This window comes from Canis aureus, chromosome 3 (assembly GCF_053574225.1).
Source record: "Canis aureus isolate CA01 chromosome 3, VMU_Caureus_v.1.0, whole genome shotgun sequence".
In the NCBI taxonomy this organism is placed as follows: Eukaryota; Metazoa; Chordata; class Mammalia; order Carnivora; family Canidae; genus Canis; species Canis aureus.
Genome location: NC_135613.1, coordinates 46,610,694 through 46,631,177, shown reverse-complemented (window position 1 = coordinate 46,631,177; position 20,484 = coordinate 46,610,694). Strand labels below are relative to the sequence as shown.

Sequence of the window (20,484 nt, the reverse complement as noted above, 5' to 3'; positions counted from 1 at the left end):
GACATGCCCCTGACAAGGCAGAGAAACCACATGAATGCATCGGCATGGAAAGCATGAAAAATCCTGGCTGGAGACCAGGAGGAATTTTTCCACTGGCTGCTCAGGAGAAGCAGGCCACAGCATAGGTCAGAGGTGGCAGTGGTCACACAGTGTCTCTCCCCCAAGCCTTCCAGACTTGGCTTTTAGAATTGACGGGAAACCACGGCGTGGGCTGGGTTCAACAGTGGAGCCAAGGGAGCTCGCTAAGGTGTCCCTCTGAGCCTTCATCTTCCCATCTTCAAGGACACGCTGTTCCTTTTACCTGGAATGTTCTACCTCTGATAGCCTGTGCTCAGTTTCTTACTTCCTTCAGGACTCTGCTGGGAGGTTGTCTTATTGAAGAGCCATTTGACCACCTGTGTAAACAGCACACCCACTGCTGTTGCGCTCTGGCCCCCAGCCTCTCTACGCAGAGCTCAGCACAGTCTGACGTATATGTGTGTCCCCCACACTGACTGTACCCTCCGTGAGCACAGGACTGTGGGCTCGCTCCTGATGTCCACAACAGTACAAGCCCTGAATGATACAGGGCGTCAAATAGTTGCCAAATGAGTGAATTCAGGAGCCCAATGGGATCACTGTTAAACTCTACTAGTTTGAACACTCTATAGAAATGCAACTTCTTTACATTTCATCTTTCTCTCTTAGCCACTGGCATGGACATCCATTCATGACTGACTGGTATCACCATCAGGAGAAGCAGGGAGAAAAAAAAATCTCTAGACTCCTCAGATGTCAGGATTGGGGAGGAGTGTTTCCCAACCACCCATTTTAAACTCTGCCTCTTCTCATCCTACAACCGAGGGGCCAGAGGGCTCAAAAGAACCACCAGCCCGAGGAGCACCCTCAGTGAGTGCAGAGCCCCAACTAGTGCTCATCTCTTGTCCCCTGAAAAGATCCTTTCCTGTCCATCAAACTGCTTTTTCAGGAGCAGACCGATCCACTGACAGAAATGGGGGAGGGGGGGTGGTGGACGTGGAGTTCCGATCAGGCCACAGTAGTATTCACAGATTTGCTGCATGAGGAGTATTTGTCTCCAACTTATAGGAGCTCCCACACTGGGATAAAGTGTGTAAGATTTCAGGTGGATACATTTCTTCTTATGAAAAAGGTGGAGTATGCCTCCTTCATTGGCAGAGTTGTGTGTGCAGACAGGGAGCTGGGGACCTGGAGAAAGTCAGGGGGTCCTGCCCCAGGAGACTGGTCCAGGTTGGGGCTTCAGCTTTGCCCTGAATTACACTGGCCATCATGCCCATTGCAGGAGGGGACTTTGTGTTTGTTTTAATGCATGAGTCTGAGAGTCCCAGGAGACAGAGATGTCAGAGTGCGGTGGATGCTTGGTGCACACCCCAGGCCCTCCCAGGACTGAAGCATCCGGTTCCCCCTCTGGAGGAGGGAACAACAATCAACAGGGCCACCTCATCCACACCACTGTTGCCCCTGTCCTGCTAAGTGTCACTTCCTCAGCCAGGCCCCCAACTGCCCTGTAAGGTTGCCAGAGCACTCTGTACCCACAATTGTTCACAATTCTTACAGACATTAGGTCCATGCTTATTTCCTTTCCTGCAAGTTCCTCGGGGACAGGACCTGGCCTCTTTCTGCTCACCATCACACTCCACTGGAGATCTGTTATCAAAGTCCCACACTGAGCAGGAGAGTCATTTATTCAGTGAATACTGTGGACCAGGTGCTATGTTAAGCGCTGTAGACTAGATCTGGGCCATCCCCATTTTCACATATCATTCTTTTATTGAAGCAGCCCAAGACAATAGTTTTTCTTTAATCAAAAAAAATTATCTCTTGCTCACGTAACATGTCTGTCCAGTCACCTATAGGTTCTCCTCCATGTCATCCTTCCCCCAGGATATTCTGGTTGATGGAGACTAACTGAACTTTGCCAGCTGTTGTGGCAGACAGGTAAAGAGAGCGCAGAGAAACATGCACTGGCTGAGTCTGCCCAGAGAGCGTGCATATGATTTTTTTTTTTTTTTTGTAATGGAAGTATGTTTGACCCATTCTGATTATTCCCCCAGCTCCCAAGTGTAAAGTGGGCATACTTGGCACTTTGGCAGGATCTCCATGTGACTTTTAACCCGCTAGGTGAGGTCTACTGTGGTTGGAAGGACTCTGGAAATTCCTGGAACTTCATCTCCCTTACCAAGACAGTAAACCAGAAGCAATACGTATCCCTGGGGTGGGGGTGGGGGGGAGGGTCTTTTCTTTCCTTCTTTTTTTTTAAGATTTTATTTTAGAAAAAAAGAGAAGATTTTATTTTAGAGAATGAGCATGAGTGGGAAGGAGGGACAGAGGGAGAGCAGCAGACTCCCTGCTGAGCAGGGAGGCAACTTGGGGCTCAATCCCAGGACCCCGGCATCATAACCTGAGCCAAGAGCAGATGCCCAACCAAGCCACCCAGGTGCCCCTCCTGGGAGGACTTTGGATTTACACCCCCATCAAAGAATTAAAAGACACAGCAGCGGTATTACCAATCACAGTCCCATTTAATTCACCTGTATGGCCTGTGCAGATCTGTGGGAATGATGGCTGACTACTATAAGCCTAATCAAATGCTGTCCAGTTGCAGTTGCTGCCACAGAAGGGGTGCCACTGGAACAAATCAACATGGCTCCTGGCCCTAAGTATGCATCAATTGATCTGATGAATGCAGTTTTTTTTTTTTTTTTCCATACCAATTTATAAGGACCACCAAGGCACTTTGCTTTTATGTGACAGGGCCAGCAGTACCCCTCACAGTATAGACTAGGGCTACATTAATTCTGCTTTCTGTTGTAAGAGTCTATATACATTATCTACTGCCTTGATATTCCATAATTCATCACCCTGGTCCACTATATTGATAGCACTTCGCTGGCTGGACCTGATAAGCAAGTAGTAGTAAATCCTACAGAAGCTTTAATAAGACAAGTGAACCAAAGCATGAGAAATAAACACCCCAAACCTCAAGCCTCCACAACTCAATGAAGTTTCTGGGGGCTCAGTAGTCTGAAGCCTGTTCAAGAGATCTTCAAGGTAAAGCATAAATTGCTGCAAGTTATACCACCTACTCTATAGAAAGAGGAACAATTCCTGACAGGGCTTGTTGGGTTTTGGAGGTAGCATACACCACAGTTGAGTGTGTTAATTTGACCATCTCCAAAGGCAGCATATGGCTCCCAGTTGCATAAGGACTTAAGTTCAGGTTGTCATACATGCTATACTATCACTCAAATCTTATAATCCAGAAGATCCAATGATACTCAAAGTGTCCATGGCAAATAAGGATGCTTTACGGAGACTCTAGCAAGAGCCAATAGGAGAGAAATGACACAGATCTCCAGGATTTCAGGGCGACTCCAATCTATGTCCTCCTCCTCAGATATGTATTCTCCTTTCTAGAAATAGCTCCTGCTTATTTCTTGGACTTAGCAGATTGAACATGTAATCATAAGACATGAGTTGGCCAGGCAGCCCAAGCATCCCGTAACAAGTGGTCTGACCCACTTGGCCTTAAGGTTGGGCTTGTCCAGTGGCCATCTATCATGTATGGGAATGGCATGTGGAAGAGTGAGTGTAGGCATGTCCAGAAGGTAAATTGCATGAACAGGTGCCTCAGACTTGCAACAGACACCTACTACATGGCATCAAGTGTTTTTTTGTGGCCAGATGACTGAGGACACTTACAGTGATGAAGGAAAATCCTGAGTGAAACTCTGAGCTGTGCATCTGGGTACCCACTTTGTCTGGAGTAAGAAAGGGCCAAAAGTAGTGACCTACATTGATTTGTGGTAAGTTGCCAGCAGCTTGGCTAGATGGTCAAACACCTGAACAGGATTGACTGATTGATTGATTTAAAGATATTATCTATTTATTCATGAGAGACATAAAGAGAGAAGCAGAGACATAAGCAGAGGGAGAAGCAGGCTCCTCACAAGGATCCTGATGTGGGACTCAATCCTGGGACTCTGGGATCATGCCCTGAGCCAAAGACAGATGCTCAACCACTGAGCCACCCAGGCATCCCACCTGAACAGGATTTAAAGAATTAGTGACAAGGTCTGGTTGGGGACAGACCTCTCAAAATGGGCACCGACCACAAAGATATCTGTACCCATGTGAGCCCACCAGAGACTCCCTATAGGTGATGCTCTTAATGATCAGAAGACAAAATGGCATGCTGTCTGGATGTGGTCAGCTTCCTTCCCCAGGAAGACCCATGAACCGAAGAGCCATGAAGACGGGTGGGAGCTAGAATAGGCTCAACGTCTTAGACCTGCTCTGCCCGAGACTCACTAAGCTAACTACAGCTGAGTGCCTAAGCAGCTAACAACGAACACTAACACAGAGGCCCTAGGATGGCATTTCTTAAGAGGACCAGCTAGCCCCACCCGGTGGCAGGTTGACTTCACTGGGCCTCTTGCATCATGGAGGGGGCAGAGATTTGTCTTCACTGGAATAAACTCATATTCTGATGACAGACAGCCCTGTCAGCAGCACCAATCAGTCACATTCCACAAATTGCTTCTGATCACAGAACCCAAATCACAGCAAAGGGCATTTGTGAGCAACAGGCTTGTATCCATGGAACTAACTGTTCTCACTACATCACCCCCCTCCTGGAAGCAGCTGGGCATACTGAGGACTCAGCTATGGTGAAAGAATGAGGTTCTACCTTTCAGGATGATTTTTTTTTATGTCTTTAGCCAGAGACCATTATCTTGTGCGGACTCCCTCCCTTACAGCCAGAATATATGGGTCTGAGGATCAAGGTGTGGGAGTGGGGTTGGCATTTCCCAGTACTTTTTTTTTTTTTCTTAATTCATGAGAGAGAGAATGAGAGAGAGAGAGAGAGAGAGAGAGAGAGAGAGAGAGGCAGAGACACAAGTAGAGGGAGAAGCAGGCTCCATGCAGGGAGCCTGACATGGGACTCGATCCCGGGTCTTCAGATCAGGCCCTGGGCCAAAAGCAGGAACTAAAGCGCTGAGCCACCCGGGCTGCCCGGCACTTCCCAGTATTACACTAATAATCCAATCAATGCATCTTTTTATTCCACGCCTGGAAAATTTGGTCTTTGTTGGCTTAGTAGTCTTAGACCCTAAGGGGAATATTTTCCACTGAGCGACACAACACTGGTTCTGAGTAATATGAAGAGCATGCTACTCTGTGGGGACAGAAGACTACACCTGGGACTCGGGGGGATTCTCCGGTATCTCTTGATGTTTCCATGTAAGGGAAGTAAAGGCAATTGCAGCAAAGGTTCCTTTAAAAAAGGGTATTTCAGCAATAAGGGTTTGGGTCAACCTGGTAAAAAATCAGTTAAGGGAGTTTCTGAAGACAAGTGTGGAGGGAGTAGGAATTGGGGGGGGGGTCACAAATGTCAACTACAATCCTGTGACCAATTACAGAATCAAGGGTAGCCATAACCGTGCACATTTTCTCCTTATATTTTCATGCACTTTTCTCATTTGGGGCACTTACTCCAAATGCATGTTGTTATACCACATCCTGGGCCTGGTCACTAAACGTGGGCAAGGATTCCTGCATTTAAGAAGCTCCTCGGGATGCCTGAATGGCTCCGTGGTTTGGCACCTGCCTTCAGCCCGGGAGCATGATCCTGGAGTCCCAGGATCGAGTCCCACATCGGGCTCCCCACAGGGAGCCTGCTTCTCCCTCTGCCTGTGTCTCTGCCTCTCTCTCTCTGTGTCTCTCACGAATAAATAAATCCTTAAAAAGTAAAAAAATAAAGAAGCTCCTCTGTTGACTATTCCAGTGACTAACTCTGAGAGGGCATGGTTGTCCTGAATCCCAGATATGTCACCATGCTGCCCACCAAGAGGAAGAAAGGAGGGTCAGAGAAGCAGTGAGCCAATCAGAGAAAATGAGAACATGTGGGGTGCATGGACATCCCCCCACCGCCCCTCCCCACCCCCCAGGCAGTCACTGGACCCGCCCAAACCAAGTAGGAGCTCTGGTCGCTGACCTCGGCAGGGTTCCTGTCACCACAGCTCAGCCCTGGCATCCGCACACAGGAGCCTCTCATCCACAGCACCCTCTCTGGCTGCTGTCATTAGGAAGAGGAGAGTCGGCTAGTTTTCAGAGAAAATGTTGCTTTATTATGACATAGGAAAGACTACAAGCCATTAAGGGAGAAGAGTCGACAGTTCCTCAAAATGACAGGTAAAAGGGAGGTGTAAACATCTTGGTAATAAAATCCACAGCACGATCATTGGAATCTTTTCTTACAATTTTTGTTTTCAAGGTTATAGTAAACAAAACAGTCACTTGAATTGTCAAAAGAACGGCCATTTTACCCAAGGAAAGCATACACACCAAGCCAAAGGACAACAGCACGGGGCTATGTGTTGTGGGGGTGGGGGCGCTGCCGCAGGAAGGAGGCCTGGGCGATCCCGCGCCCTGGAGAGGAGGCCCGGCTGCTCGGGCTGCCCACCCCCGGCCCTAGCTCGCCCCCACTCTCCCAGCACAAACGCTGCTCAGAACTCACTTCAGACCTCAGAAGAGGAAAAAAAAGCCCAGTTTCACTGTGAAGCACTGAAGTGATAGCCAAGATCTCAGAAATACAGCTTATTTTAAAACCACTGGAGGGAGTGCAGGAGAGGCTCACCCAATGATCCCTTAGTGTCAGATGCACTTGGTAATGACCTGAACACATACACAGGGGTGGTTACTAGGAAACAAGGAAGCCATTTTCCTGAATCGAATAACTGGCTTGGGAGCAAGAGAAAAACTCCAGGCCCATCAGAGTATTTTGTTGGTAACAAGGTAAATCCCAGCACACTTGGCAGTGGCAGGATGTCCTGCTGGCAGCACTGCCCATGGTGCCTGCAGTCATGGGAGCTTCCCAGTGGCACACAGACAGGTGACTAGTTGGAACCCTAGTGCCAACAGGGAATAACGAGAATGAATCTGGATATAAACATTTATTAAAATCCTGTCTACAAAAGATAAACGTGGCCTCACTGTCCTCAGACTTCATGCTCTTGGAACAGCTGAACCCTCCTGAACATAAGCAGAAACAGATGTGGGAAGCAGGGCCGGCTGACCACAGGGAACCTATCAGAAAACCCAGGACAATCCAGTAGAGCCAGGTCACAAGGTAGCAAAGTTCATGGCTCAGAACTCTGCAGGTCAGCTTTAGTCAGCTCCTCTTTTTGCTTCTTAAGAAAAGGCAATGGCTCTCCCAAAAAGAAATCTCCAAGTCTCTCTCAAACACACACACATGGCTCAGGCATGTGGGGTTTGAAAACCAGCACCCACCCATATTTCTGATGATGACGATCTTAAAATGCATATTCCTAAAATGCAGAAACACATTGAGCCTGAACTGAGCAAGTACTTTAAAAGCTGCATCACTAAGGACTTTGTCATATATGATGCTGCTGCAGCTATGGATTGTTGTTTCATGTGTTCTAGCATCTTCCACATTGAGCAATAACTACCCAGCTGCTGCTGCTCCTACCCACCTCCTAACCTGACCAGCTAGTGAGCCAGATTAGGAGCACTATTTTTGTATGGCCTACCAGCTAAGAATAGTTAGCACATTTTTAAATAGGGGGGAAAAAAATCCATGATATGTGAAAATTATCAAATTTCAGTATCCACAAAAAGTTTTATTAGAACACACCCATGCTCATCTGTTTATGTATTAACTACGACAGAGACCACATGGCCCAGAAAGCCTCAAATATTTACTCTCTGGCTCTTTACAAAAAAAAAAAAAAAATTTGTGGTGAACCTGAAACAGAGGGGCTCCCAGGGCAAGCAGTGCGTGTTCTAAGAACTACAGTAAAGCAGTTTCTCCTCCCTTACATCTCTGGGTTAAGTTCTCAGAAATGGACAATCTACGTGTGGGTGTGACCAGACAGATGCATGCAAGATATCTTACAAGGAACACTGCAAACTGTTCCATCTCCCCAGGCGGCTCCTCCCTCTTCTGACCGGCTCATCACAAAGCCATCTCCCCACTATGGTTTAACCAACATCAAAGGTAAAGCAGAGGCAACAGCACTGGCATGCAGACTCCGCTGGAAGCCACCCCGGCTTCCCTCCCACACATGAGCCGCCATGCAACGACAGGGACAGTGAGTGGGACAGGTGGCCAGGAAGCAAATAGGAGGAAGGGGACAATGAAGCCACTGGACCCTTCATTCACTCCAAAGATTCCTAGGAGATACCTGTTAGCCTCAGCCTGACTCTTGTCCGCTGCACCCGTCTTAACCAGGACACCGATGCTTCGAAAGGGAAGGGGAGCAACAAAACCACCACCGATCAAAAAGCAAGATTCACTCTCAAGAATAAAGGAAAACAATCTAATAAATTTCAGTATAAATTCAATAATTCATTCACGTTACTACCATTACGTTTATGAAAATCACCATTGTGGAAAAAGAGAGAAAAGGGGAGAGAGCTCAGAAAATGTCTATTTCTAAAAAAAAACAAGAGAGAACACCTGGGCTGACGCTTCCACATGCAGTTTGATGCTAAGTTATTTGTGGAACAGACGTGCTTGGAAACCCGTTAGTGTCTTCTGTTCCACAGGCTCGGGGACAAGGCGGAGGTTAAGAGCTCCACGCTGTATGTATTTAATACTAAACTCACAGAGAAAGATGCTTTGCGGAGTCCTCTGTCCTTACACGATGTCTGTGGCTCCTGTACTTCGCTGCTTTAATGGACCCATGACTTTCAACCAGGCCGGCGCCTTGTTAAACTGCACCACCGAGTGTAAGCACCGGGACCAGTCCCGCTCCCCCCTCCCCCCACCCCCACTCTCCCCCATGTGGTCTCGAGGGGCACCGGAGCAGAGCCAGTGACACATCAAAGGTGCCCAGTCCCGCACACAGCGCGCCTGCCATTTGGCTGCTTCTGTCATGCGGGTCCTGGAGCCTGGTTCCAAGCACAGCGCTTGTCCATGCAGACGGCACGAGCCCAGGCACCAACTGTGGCTGTGGTGGGGCCCAGACCACAGAGGAATCCGATGTTCTCGGGGGGCACTTCTGTGTGGGTGGTGGCTTCATGACGGGGAGAATGGGGATCATTCTGTGAGGCTAGCCAACTGATCGCCTTCATTGTTTTCAAACCAACTGCAGATAAGGCTACTCATACTCCAGGAACTGTTTGTGGTAGAACAGCAGGTATCTGAGGAGGTGAAGACAGGAAGCATGCTTATAGTCTAACCCATGGAGGTTGAAGCAAAACCAACCCTCCTCCTGCAGGAACACTCGTGTGGTAGGCTCAACACATGCTGGTGGTCTGTTTGCTGGGCTGGGTTTGGGTCCTTGGTCCCCATGGAGGAGGGGCCTTGGCTCAGCAGCAGTGAGCCCACAGTGAATGCCTGTCCTCTCACTTGCGCACCAGGAAGTCACAAGCCCCATCAGCCCTGCTTCCCACACACCCCCAGACTCCGCTTCTCTGCTCTTCCATAGCTACTGCCCTTGTGGTGGAGACTACTCTGGAGGAAACTCTTGCAGCGGCTTCTAGTTCAAAATCCACCCCTTTGGGCAGCCTCCTCACTGTCCACAAAGCCGTCCTTTCAAGCACAAATCCTTCTACACAGACTTTCTCAAAGGGCACTCCACTTCTTGGGGTAAACAAAGTGCAGATGCCTCCAGAATGCTCATGGCAGCTCATCTCAGCCTGTCCCTGGACCCGGGGGCTCTATGGACAGTCTCGAGATGAACAGGGACTTAAAGTAAAAGGTGGATGACAATGGGCCAGGAAGGGATGAAATGGGCAAAGAGTAGAGGAATTCCCTAAGGACCCACATGGCTGCTCATGCCATAGTGAACATAAATGACCACCACCCCATTATCTGTGTTAAGTGATCGACAGTGACCTCGCCCATCCAGTGACCAATCAAGGCTGGCTTCCTGTCAAGCCTTGTTCCTTCAGAGCCTCAAGGCAAACACCCCAGAATGGATGTACACCAAGGTAGTTAGCTGCCAGCCTGGACCTACCCCTCACTGTCCAGCACGTCCTCAATGCTGGCCTTGGTGATGATGGCATCGTCACATTTGAACCACTGGTCCTTGTGCTGCCGAATGAAGCTGGTGTAGTGGCCACTCTCCAGGGTCCCCTGGTGGTTAACTACGGCAAACAAGGAGTACCTGGATTGGGAGCACGGGCAGGGGAGAGATGGAGCAGTCAACTCAGTTTTATTACCACCAGAAGCAGCTGGAAGCCTGCAGAGTGAATAGCCCACTGACCCCAAATGGGAACACCCCAGGAATGAGCGCTGCTGTACAGAGAGCATGAACGCCTGCCTGGTCTGCCTGCCCAGCTCTCCAGCTGCTTTGCCAGAAACCACACTTTGTGGAAGTGCAGACAGCTTCAGTACTGGGGATGCTATAAGCAGGCTGTCCTTTGTTCTATCAACCCACGGTAAGCAGGGTAGTAAAGAAGAGAACAGAGGTCTTCCTGCAATGGGAGCTTTATGGTACAGGTGTGAAAAGTCCTTTCCCAACAGGGCTTGAGCATTCTCAACAAGGCTGGATAGCAGCAAGACAGGCAGCAGGCCAGTGGCCAAAAGAAACCAGGGCTCTGCCATCATGGAGCCCTCCCTGCCAAGCCTTCCAGTGGTCCCCGGCTCCCTACTCACCCTCGAGAGGCCCGTGGCAAACCCACAAGGCAACCACTTACTTATTGTCATTGTTGAGACTATCCGTTGGCTGCTGGTACTGTCCATTCATCCTGCTCTCTTTGCTGTAACAAACAACAGTAGCTACTCAGCAGTACTTAAAATAATCAACCGAGCAGACGCATGGCTCCAATAATGATGGTACTACTACCACTGGGGCCTCCCAGAGCAGGTGCAAGACCAGGTGCGTTTCAGACAAGCTTTCTAGTTCTTCCAGCAAACCTGCTTTCTAGGGGGAGCCTATCCCTGTGTGAAGGTGAGGAAGTGAGGCCAAGGCCAGCCCACACAGACCTGACACCACCTTACTGCTTCAAGCCGAGTCTGTAGTGATCCCCAGGAGACTAATGCACGTTGAACGTATGAGCAAGTGTCACAGTTATTAGGAGGATATATTTTAAGTGGTCCAGGATTATCAAGATTTAAAAATGAGGGAAACTGAATCTATAACTGCAAAATCCACTGTTGCTTAGCTGTATCCAAAGTCCATGACATCAACAGCCACACTGCTTTGTGTGATCCCACCCGATCACTTGCCAAGTCTGACAGAGGATTTGCTAGAGAAAACTCAAAGCTGAAGCAGCAGGGCTGAGGGAACTCAACTGTGTCCTGATTTAAGATCAGGATAACAATTCAGTTTTAGCAGGTACGCTTCTATCAATGTCAACCCCGGACCCCATGGAGCCATGCCCTTCCCGATCACACATATAGTGTGCCAAACCCTTTCATACCTGGATGCCATGAAGGGGGTCATGTCCAGTTCCAGGGGGAATGACACGTATGTGGTGATCTTCCGCCTCAGCTTGGCCGAGTGTTCAAATCGCTAGAGAAATTGGGTAGAAGGGGAGAGAAGGAAGAGGATGAGGCTATAGGGATTTCCTCCAACAGTGTGTCTCTGGGCACTCCCAAAAGCGGGCTTTTTCATTTTCTTTCTCAACTGCCCTTTGGCCACATTCAGAGCGTTGAGACTCAGTAACACAGTATTAATCCATACAAATCTCATTTGTGGGGTCCAAAAACAGTCTTAAAACAATGGGATTGTTCAAGGCGACTGACACCAAGTGTGCAGGAAAGTAATCTTACATCAAACCCAGCAAAGTGTAAGGTGGCAGAAAATAGAACAGGTATCCATAAGCTCTGGAAGCAAAAATGGACATACTATTCCTCTCACCAAAGACATTCCTTTGACTAGACTGGGGCTACTGAATCCAGCTAGCAAGCCAGGAATGGTTTGGATTTTTTGTTGAAAGGGTCATAAAATAAAACAAAGACCATAAAAACAAAGATCCTATGTGGCCACGAAGCCTAAAATACTTACTATCTGATCCTATACAGAAAAGGCTGACCAGTCTCTGGACCGGATCATAATGCTCTGTGTTTGTTTGCTTTTAAGTAAAAGAAAACCAGAAAACTTTGGTGTTGGGTGTGGTGGTGGTGGGGAATCTGGGGAGGAAGAGGACTAAAATCTTAACCCCCAGCCCCAGTAGAGTAACTCACACCCTACTTTCATTATGAAGCGATTACTCTGGTTCACCACAAACCTCTCTGGGCAACAGAGAACAGGGGAAGAGTTACAACTTCTGTTCTTCACTGTTCCTTACTGAGTCACTAGAGTTACAAAATGTACCTCTATACACCAAACCCACAGACTCTAAATTGTACTGGGGTTTAAAAATTGAGTTGGCTACTGGAGTCTGCTTTCTAGAAAACTTACTTTGAGATGAAAACAGGCTACAATGGGCAGTTTCTTCATGGTGAGCTGCTTGGTGGACTCCTGGTAGCTATGGCAGCCACTACACTTGATCTTGGCACTGCTTCCTAAGTGCTCTGGTCTGGTAAACCTGCAAGGCATTTTAAAAACATATTTTTAGGGGAAAAAAGATGAGAGAGGAGAAAAAAGAAAAGAATTAGTTTATCATTTTCAATGGATTAATTTCTCTACTAAAAACATGAATACAGTTAGGAGTATTTATAATTTCACAATGAAAACAACAAACTATTTCTTCTTTCGTATCCCCTTATCACTTTAAAAGCTATCTTAAATTTTTTAAAATTAGGGCAGCCCAGATGGCTCAGTGGTTTAGCGCAGCCTTCAGCTCAGGGCTGATCCTGGAGACCCGGGATCGAGTCCCACGATGGGCTCCCTGTGTGGAGCCCGCTTCTCCCTCTGCCTGTGTCTCTGCCTCTCTCTCTCTCGGTCTCTCATGAATAAATAAAGTCTTTAAAAAATTTTTAATTAAAAGTCCAGTGAAATAGTAGTAATAACTTTCTAACTACTTTAAGACCCACCAATTCAAATTTTCAGAAAAATGAGAACTCACGTTCTTGAAAAAAAAAAACTGTACACAAATGTTTTTGGCAGATTTTTTAATAACCAAAAATCTCGGAAGCAAGAGGTCCTTCAGTGTGTGAATGGTTAAAGAAAATAGTACATGATGCCATGGAACACTAGTCAGGAACGAACAGGAACAAGCTATGGGTACACACAACCTGGATGAGTCTCCCCAGAATGTTGGGGGACTGGGGGAGGAGACCCAAAATGTTACATGTTCTATGATTCCATTTACATAACATTCCCAGAATGTTGAATTTGGAAATGGAGCACAGACTCATGGCTGTCAGGGGTTAAGAGGCAATAGTGGTAGGAGGGACCCGCAGGGATGGAAATGCCTGCTTCAATGTCAACATCCTGATTGTGATATTGTACTATAATTTTACAAGCTGTTAGCACTGGGGGAAACTCAGTAGAGAATACTCAGTTATTTTTTATTTATTTTTTAATTAAAGATTTTATTTATTTATTCATGAGAGACACAGAGAGAGAGAGAGAGAGAGAAGGGCAGAGACACAGGCAGAGGGAGAAGCATGCTCCATGCAGGGAGCCCGACGTGGGACTCAATCCTGGGTCTCCAGGATCACACCCCAGGCCAAAGGCAGTGCTAAACGCTGGGCCACCGGGGCTGCCCCTCAGTTATTTTTTATAAATGCACGTGAATCTGTATCTTAAAATAGAAGTTAAATTTTAAAAATGGGGAAATGATCATTTTCTAATGATGAAAATAGATCACACCATAGATAGTAAGTTGGCAAGCATTTCTGACACAGGTGGTGGCTACTAAAAAGAAAAATCCATAAAACAGATGTTTCGGTATGGTGTTGTTTTTTTTTTTTTTTTAATTTTATAAAGTATGCTTCTTTCCTTTTTTTTTTTTAAAGATTTTATTTATTTATTCATGGGAGACACAGAGAGAGAGAGAGAGAGAGAGAGAGGCAGAGACATAGGCAGAGGGAGAAGCAGGCTCTATGCAGGGAGCCTGACATGGGACTTGATCCCAGGTCTCCAGGATCACACCTTGGGCTGAAGGCGGCGCTAAACCGCTGAGCCACCCAGGGTGCCCTCAATATGGCAAAATTTTGTAAATGTAAAGCTGAAAAACAAATAAAATTCACCTTTCACCACTGGGTCTGGAAATCTTTGTTTACCCTTCAGAACTCTGTCATCTCACTAGGGCAAGACGATGCCCCCTTCTGACCACTGCCTGCCCCGGAGGTGCCCCGGGAGTGGGAAGCCAATGAGACAGCAGGTAGATCTTATAAAGGAAGAACACAATAAAAAATAAAAAAATAAAGGAGAAACACCAGAAAACAAGGCATCTGAACTGTGGAAGGAGCCTTGGTATCCATTGACAGATGAATGGATAAAGGAGATGTGGTCTATGTATACACTGGAATATTTCTCAGTCATTAGACATGACAAATACCCACAATTTGCTTCAACGTGGATGGAACTGGAGGGTATTATGCTGAGTGAAGAAAGTCAGTTGGAGAAGGACAAACATTATATGGTCTCATTCATTTGGGGAATATAAAAAATAGTGAAAGGGAATAAAGGGGAAAGGAGAGAAAATGAGTGGGAAATATCAGAGAGGGTGACAGATCATGAGAGACTCCTAACTCTGGGAAAGGAACAAGGGGTAGTGGAAAGGGATGTGAGCGGGAGGATGGGGTGACTGGGTGACAGGCACTGAGGGGGGCACTTGACGAGATACGCACTGGGTGTTATGCTGTATGTTGGCAAATTGAACTCCAATAAAAAAAATAGGATAGGATAGGATAGGAAAGGAAAGGAAAGGGGAAAGGAATCTGAGCGGGCTTGCTGCAACCTACAAGAACGAGCCCATAAATGCAATCTGCAACCTGCAGAGCATGGGTAATTCTGTGGAAAGTGATGTTGTCTTTTCAACATAGAAATGGTTAAGGAAACCAAAGGGAGACTGAAGCCTACGGATTTGCGAGGGGCTTGTGAAACCAAACAACGAAGTGTAGTGTGTAGGCCTCATTTGGATCCTGAGTTGAATGGACTGTACAGAATAGTTTTTTATAAAGCCAACCAGGGCAGTTTGAACACTGGGTATCTGACTGGAAGAGAGAAGGTGCCCAGGTTTATAGTGAAGACTTTGGATACACATGACTAACCATGACACTAGCTCATAATCCAATTTTCCAACTAAAACCAATTTGGCACCACTCCAACCCAACCACTCAGGAACACACTGGGGGCCACGACCACTTCCCTGACATCTACATGGACTTCCCCATTCAGCATAGGGTGACAGCAGGGCCTAGTATTCAGGCCAGTGTCACTACCAGGCAGAAATAGCACTGTGCACTGAGGATAAACACTGACTCTTAGAACTGAAGTCCAAGGCCGGCCCACAGCTGAAACTGGGCTGAAGACTCTGCCCATCCAGCAAGCATTCAGAAAACAGGTGACTGGGATCCCTGGGTGGCGCAGCGGTTTGGCGCCTGCCTTTGGCCCAGGGCGCGATCCTGGAGACCCAGGATCGAATCCCACATCAGGCTCCCAGTGCATGGAGCCTGCTTCTCCCTCTGCCTGTGTCTCTGCCTCTCTCTCTCTCTCTCTCTGTGACTATCATAAATAAATTAAAAAAAAAAATTAAAAAAAAAAAAAAAAAAAGAAAACAGGTGACTGATGGTGGAAAGCAAAGTGCCTGAGGCAACAAACCTACCCAGCCTGGTGACAAACAACACTTCCTTAAAGGAGCCCTCAAGTGCCTTCCCCAGTGAAGGAAGGAAGCGCCTCTGAGGCTCGTGCTACCAGAACTCACTTCCGTGATAGGTCCGAGTTTCCTGACATGCCGCCTTCGTGGCTTGTGAAGTCACACTAGAGGTGTAAACATTTTACTCACCCTTGCATTTGGATAAACATGCTTCAGCCAGTTATAACCACTTTGCCAACTAGTACCAATTAACCAACTTATCAATAAACAACACACTGCTTCTCATGAGGAGGCACGTTTTTTTAAACATACGCCAGTGCTGTAGAAAATGCTGAGTCCAAAGTCCTCTTTTGATGTTTTCTCATTTATTTTTCTGGAAGTTCCTGATACTTTGTCATTTTTCTTTCCATGTGCAGTGCCCCTAAACTGAAATACACTTATCCCCATATCCTTGTCATCTCTGCCAAATTATGCTAACTTTCTGGCACCAAGTATGTCAACCAAACCTGCTTCAACACGAAGAAAACATCCCACAATGTCAGACATGAAGAGGGTCCTACCTTCAAATTCACATAACCCTGAGTAAAGAATGGACAACAGAGCTCAACTCACATATCTTCTCCATTATCTATCTGTGCTACCCCTCCACCAAAACTAGGTGGGAGACGGGATCCATCTTCCTTCATGAAGTTTACCACAAAAGCCAGGTATCTGCTTTTCCCACCCACTAGCAATTTGGCCACACGACCTACGCTCGACCAGCTGAATACTCCTAATTTGGAATCTATCTGGAAAAATCGTTCTAAAGAAGCAACGGTAGGAACAATGTGTCCTGCTGGGAGCAGCACCTCAACTGCACCTGAGAGCATCCAGGCCAGTAGCAGGCTGTATGTTTCTGGATCCTGGTCCCCAAGCCATCTCAGGGTGACCACCTGTTCACTAAGCTGCGTCCTCTCTAGCCTTCCTGTGGATGTTGTGAGCTAACCAGTATCTCTGCCTGCTTCAGTCCACCAGAGTCCATTTCTGCCACTTGCAGTTGCCAGCACTCTGACCTGGTATACACAGGTAGTCACACGTGTGTCGGGCAGAAGACCATCACCACGCAAGGTGCTGCGGGGGGACACGAACGTTGTAGGAGACAGTCTCCTCCCCTGAAAAGGCTGCATTTCAATCCTGACTGAGGAAGTATAGCACAGACAGTAAGAGCTGAGACAGCAACACAGTGAGGGAGCCAAGGGCTCCAACCACAGCCACATGCAGGCTATCATATCTTGTCTCATTTTCTATATCGGACATTTGAAAGAAAATCCTACTGGGCCCCGGGTGGCCCTGAATTTCTTAGGACTTTCCTCTGACCAATACTACCCTGAGGAGCCTCAAGGCAAGGAGAAGACAGGTGCCTGCATAGAAAGACCAGTCTTGGGACACCTGGGTGGCTCAACGGTTGAGCATCTGCATTCAGCTCAGGGCGTGATCCCAGTGAGTCCCAGGATCAAGTCCTGCATCAGACTTCTTGCAGGAAGCCTGTTTCTCCCTCTGCCTATGTCTTTGCATCATTCTGTGTCTTATGAATAAATAAATAAATCTTTAAAAAAAGGAAAAGAAAAAGAAAAAGAAAGACCAGTCTTTGTCTACAAAAGCGCCATTGGCACTCTTACCTCCTCAAGCAGTCCGTAAGCGTAGTGGTTCCTGCTACATGGCTTTCCCCATTCACCACGCTGCCTTCACTCCCTGGGCTCAGGGGCCAAAACGGGGTGGAAGAGCCAGGCAGATCTAAACTGATGTCCCAGAAGGGGTCTATGGTGGTAGAGACTCCACTAGAAGCAAGAGGAGATAAACATACCAGTGAGAATGGACAGCCACATGGCTTCAGAGGTAGCACCTGGCCAACAGCATCCACATGTTCTCACAGCTCTGCCCTTCCATCCAAATGACATGGAAGGTCAGAAAACGCAGGAGAGCTCCCACTCCATGCATCCTGGGCTTCCAAGGGGGCCCTATGGAGGAATAGCAGGTAAGCCACTTCAGGCAAAGGCTACTTTTACAGCAACAGTTTCCTAAAGAACCCAGAAGATCATCACACTCATTTTGAGGTTTTTCGAAAAACTATAAGAATCAGGGACACTACCTTGGAGATCATAGAAAAGGAAACTGAAACGAAAAGCAACACTCTTTGGAACCCAGGTGCCAAGTGTTTGCTGTCTGTGTGCCAGTCCCTCTGGAAGGCAGGGCTCTCTTATTTAGCTCCTGGTGTTAGGGACTCCAAGGGAAGCAGAGATTCAGTGGGAGGCTTCGAAGCACACCTCACTGGGTGGCAGAGGAATAAAGATGGCCCCAGGGACCGTGCTCCAGATGACCTGCACCACTCAGGGTGACCTACTCATCTGTGGATCTGTCCTGGAGCTACTTTATCTCAACATATCTGATGGCTTGGCTGTTTAAGCTCAACTTGTCCGGCTTCACATCTGGTTGCTGCTGCAGATGCTCCTCTATAAAAGCCAAACAATCTATTTATCCACACATCACCAAAAAGATACAGCTGTGGGGGAACCCACTAAACTTCTGGCTCTAAGTAAAACTTAGAGAACACAGCAGTTTTGTTAGCTGAAAATGTACCATGATGTCCAATAAGCAACACCCAGAATAAAGTAGGCCTCACAGACAGGACCTGGGGTACCGCATCCCGATCTGGTCAGAAGAATACACAGTGCTGTGCAGGAACCTCGCACTTACTGGCAGACTTGGCAGGTGACGTCCGACTGCAGCCCGCCCGTGAAGATTTGATCTATGATGCAGTTGCAGTGATTGGGGTTGTTGGCCTTCTTCCCATTATCGTCACCTGGGGATAGATCGCAGCTGTGTGATTTGCACCTGTGCCCCCGAGTCCGCAAGTTTCCGAGAGCTACAGGCCCAAGGCATGAGGCCATTCACCTGCAGAGGTGATGAAGCCACAAGGATCGATACTTTCAAAAGCGCACAGAGAACCCTAGTTCAAACAGGGAGACTTGGTGGGCAAAGAGGAAACAACCCTGCTAGCTTATTTTCAATTTTCTTCTTTTACTCCATTCCCTAAGACCTGCTTGGCTTCTCTCTAGGTACCAAGATATAGCTAATGCCCAGTCACTGGGGAGAGTTACAGATTCCCCTGTTCACGCAGAGAACGACTAAACTGTCATGCAGTGGCGTGGTGCCACATGCTGCCAGCAAAGCCCCTGCTCTCCCCTCCTCTCCTCCTACTCTACACGTACACGGTGCCCTGGCTTCAGAAAGTGTCCCTGCAGGACTCACCTCAGTCTGCTTTGCTCATCAGCTCCTGCACTCTGGAACTTCAGGAACAGTTCTGCTTTCCCATCAGCAGCACATAGAGAAGTACCATTCCTATCCTCTCTAGTTCAATACAGGTTTTATTTCTATATTTGGGTGCAGATATATGGATACTAACTAAGCTTACATGGTGGAATGTAACACATGTTGATATATACCATAAATACATACTACAGAACTTTCAAATAGACAAAAGGACTGGACTGTGTCTATCTGCATATGTATCACTTATCTAAAAAGTGAAATTATTACATAGAAATAAAGGATGTCCACCCAGCCTTTTGACAGCAAACTGCCTGGAGCAATTATGGAGAAAATGCTACCCAGAAAGATTTCAAATTCATGAGACAAAATGTTAGGAAATAAAAAAATACATATAGGAAGACACAAAGGAAAAAAGGCCTCAAGATAGCTGAGGCTCCCAACCACCACACAACCAAGTGCATGGAGGGCCTGGCTGTGGCAGTGAACTAGGAGGGTTGAGGGAGGATTCTGAACACTCTGCTTCCAGCGAGAGAAGCCTTACGCTTCTCGTGATTTGTGAGATGGAAATACCTCAGACAAGTGCATCACAGTCACTGCATTGTGCTTCTGTCCCCTGAATGTTTTCACAATAAAGCCTTTCAAGCAGCTGATTTTTCAGGTTAGACTAATGCTGATAACAGAAGTCACCTGACTATCCTCAAGTGCTGGAATAATTTCACAGCCTTACACACCAGCTCTTTTGTTTGTATGCTGTACTCCATACTAGGAAGCTAAACCTTACCTAAGCTATTAAGCACCGTTTATTTGGTTCCTCAGGTGAACACTGAAAGGATGTGTATGTTTTTCAGGAGAAAAAAATTCAAGTACACAAAAAAGCCAGAAGCCTGACAGCTGATGAGAACAAGCCATCTTATTTGGAGTTTGGCTTGCCTCTCAGCTGTAATGTCAGACAACACATGTTGAGAGCAGCCCCGTGACTAGGGAGAGGCTGAGGAGCAGCAGTAGGAGGCAATTCAGTAAGACCTGGAAGACAGGCAGCTGTACCATCCTGGAGGCCACAGGTACCCAGGTAACTTGGTTACCCCGCACACCTCCACTACACTTGTGTGTGCTCCCCTGAACCGGCAGCCTCAGCATCACCAGGGACCCATCAGGAATGAACACCTGGGGCAGCCCCGGTGGTGCAGCGGTTTAGCGCCGCCTGCAGCCCAGGGCGTGATCCTGGAGACCCTGGATCGAGTCCCACGTCAGGCTCTCTGCATGGAGCCTGTTTCTCCCACTGCTTATGTCTCCGGCTCTCTGTGTCTCTCATGAGTAAATAAATAAAATCTTTAAAAAAAAAAAAAAAGGGGAATGAACACCTGCCTTTGCTCCACACCCACTGAACAGGAACACCAGCAAGCCCTCCAGGGGACGCTGACCCACAGTTAAATTTGAGAACCACCCCCCCCCCCTTCATAGGACACCTGT

At 47.5% G+C, this 20,484-nt stretch overlaps 1 protein-coding gene across 6 annotated transcripts in view; it reads right to left on the bottom strand.

Annotated features, from left to right (window-relative positions):
- Positions 1-20,484, bottom strand: part of USP22 (ubiquitin specific peptidase 22) — a 93,816-nt gene that overhangs the window by 41,974 nt on the left and 31,358 nt on the right. For 5 of the 6 annotated variants that reach the window (XM_077892302.1, XM_077892301.1, XM_077892298.1 and 2 more), the window contains exons 7-12: positions 18,439-18,544; positions 17,364-17,522; positions 12,399-12,525; positions 11,416-11,507; positions 10,690-10,752; positions 10,008-10,157 (exon numbers count right to left, since the gene is read on the bottom strand). In XM_077892302.1, coding sequence (XP_077748428.1) covers positions 10,008-10,157; positions 10,690-10,752; positions 11,416-11,507; positions 12,399-12,525; positions 17,364-17,522; positions 18,439-18,544 — 697 coding nt within the window. Of the gene's footprint in view, positions 1-6,126; positions 9,190-10,007; positions 10,158-10,689; positions 10,753-11,415; positions 11,508-12,398; positions 12,526-17,363; positions 17,523-18,438; positions 18,545-20,484 lie in introns of those variants that run through there. The other variant, XM_077892303.1, reaches the window with a different exon arrangement.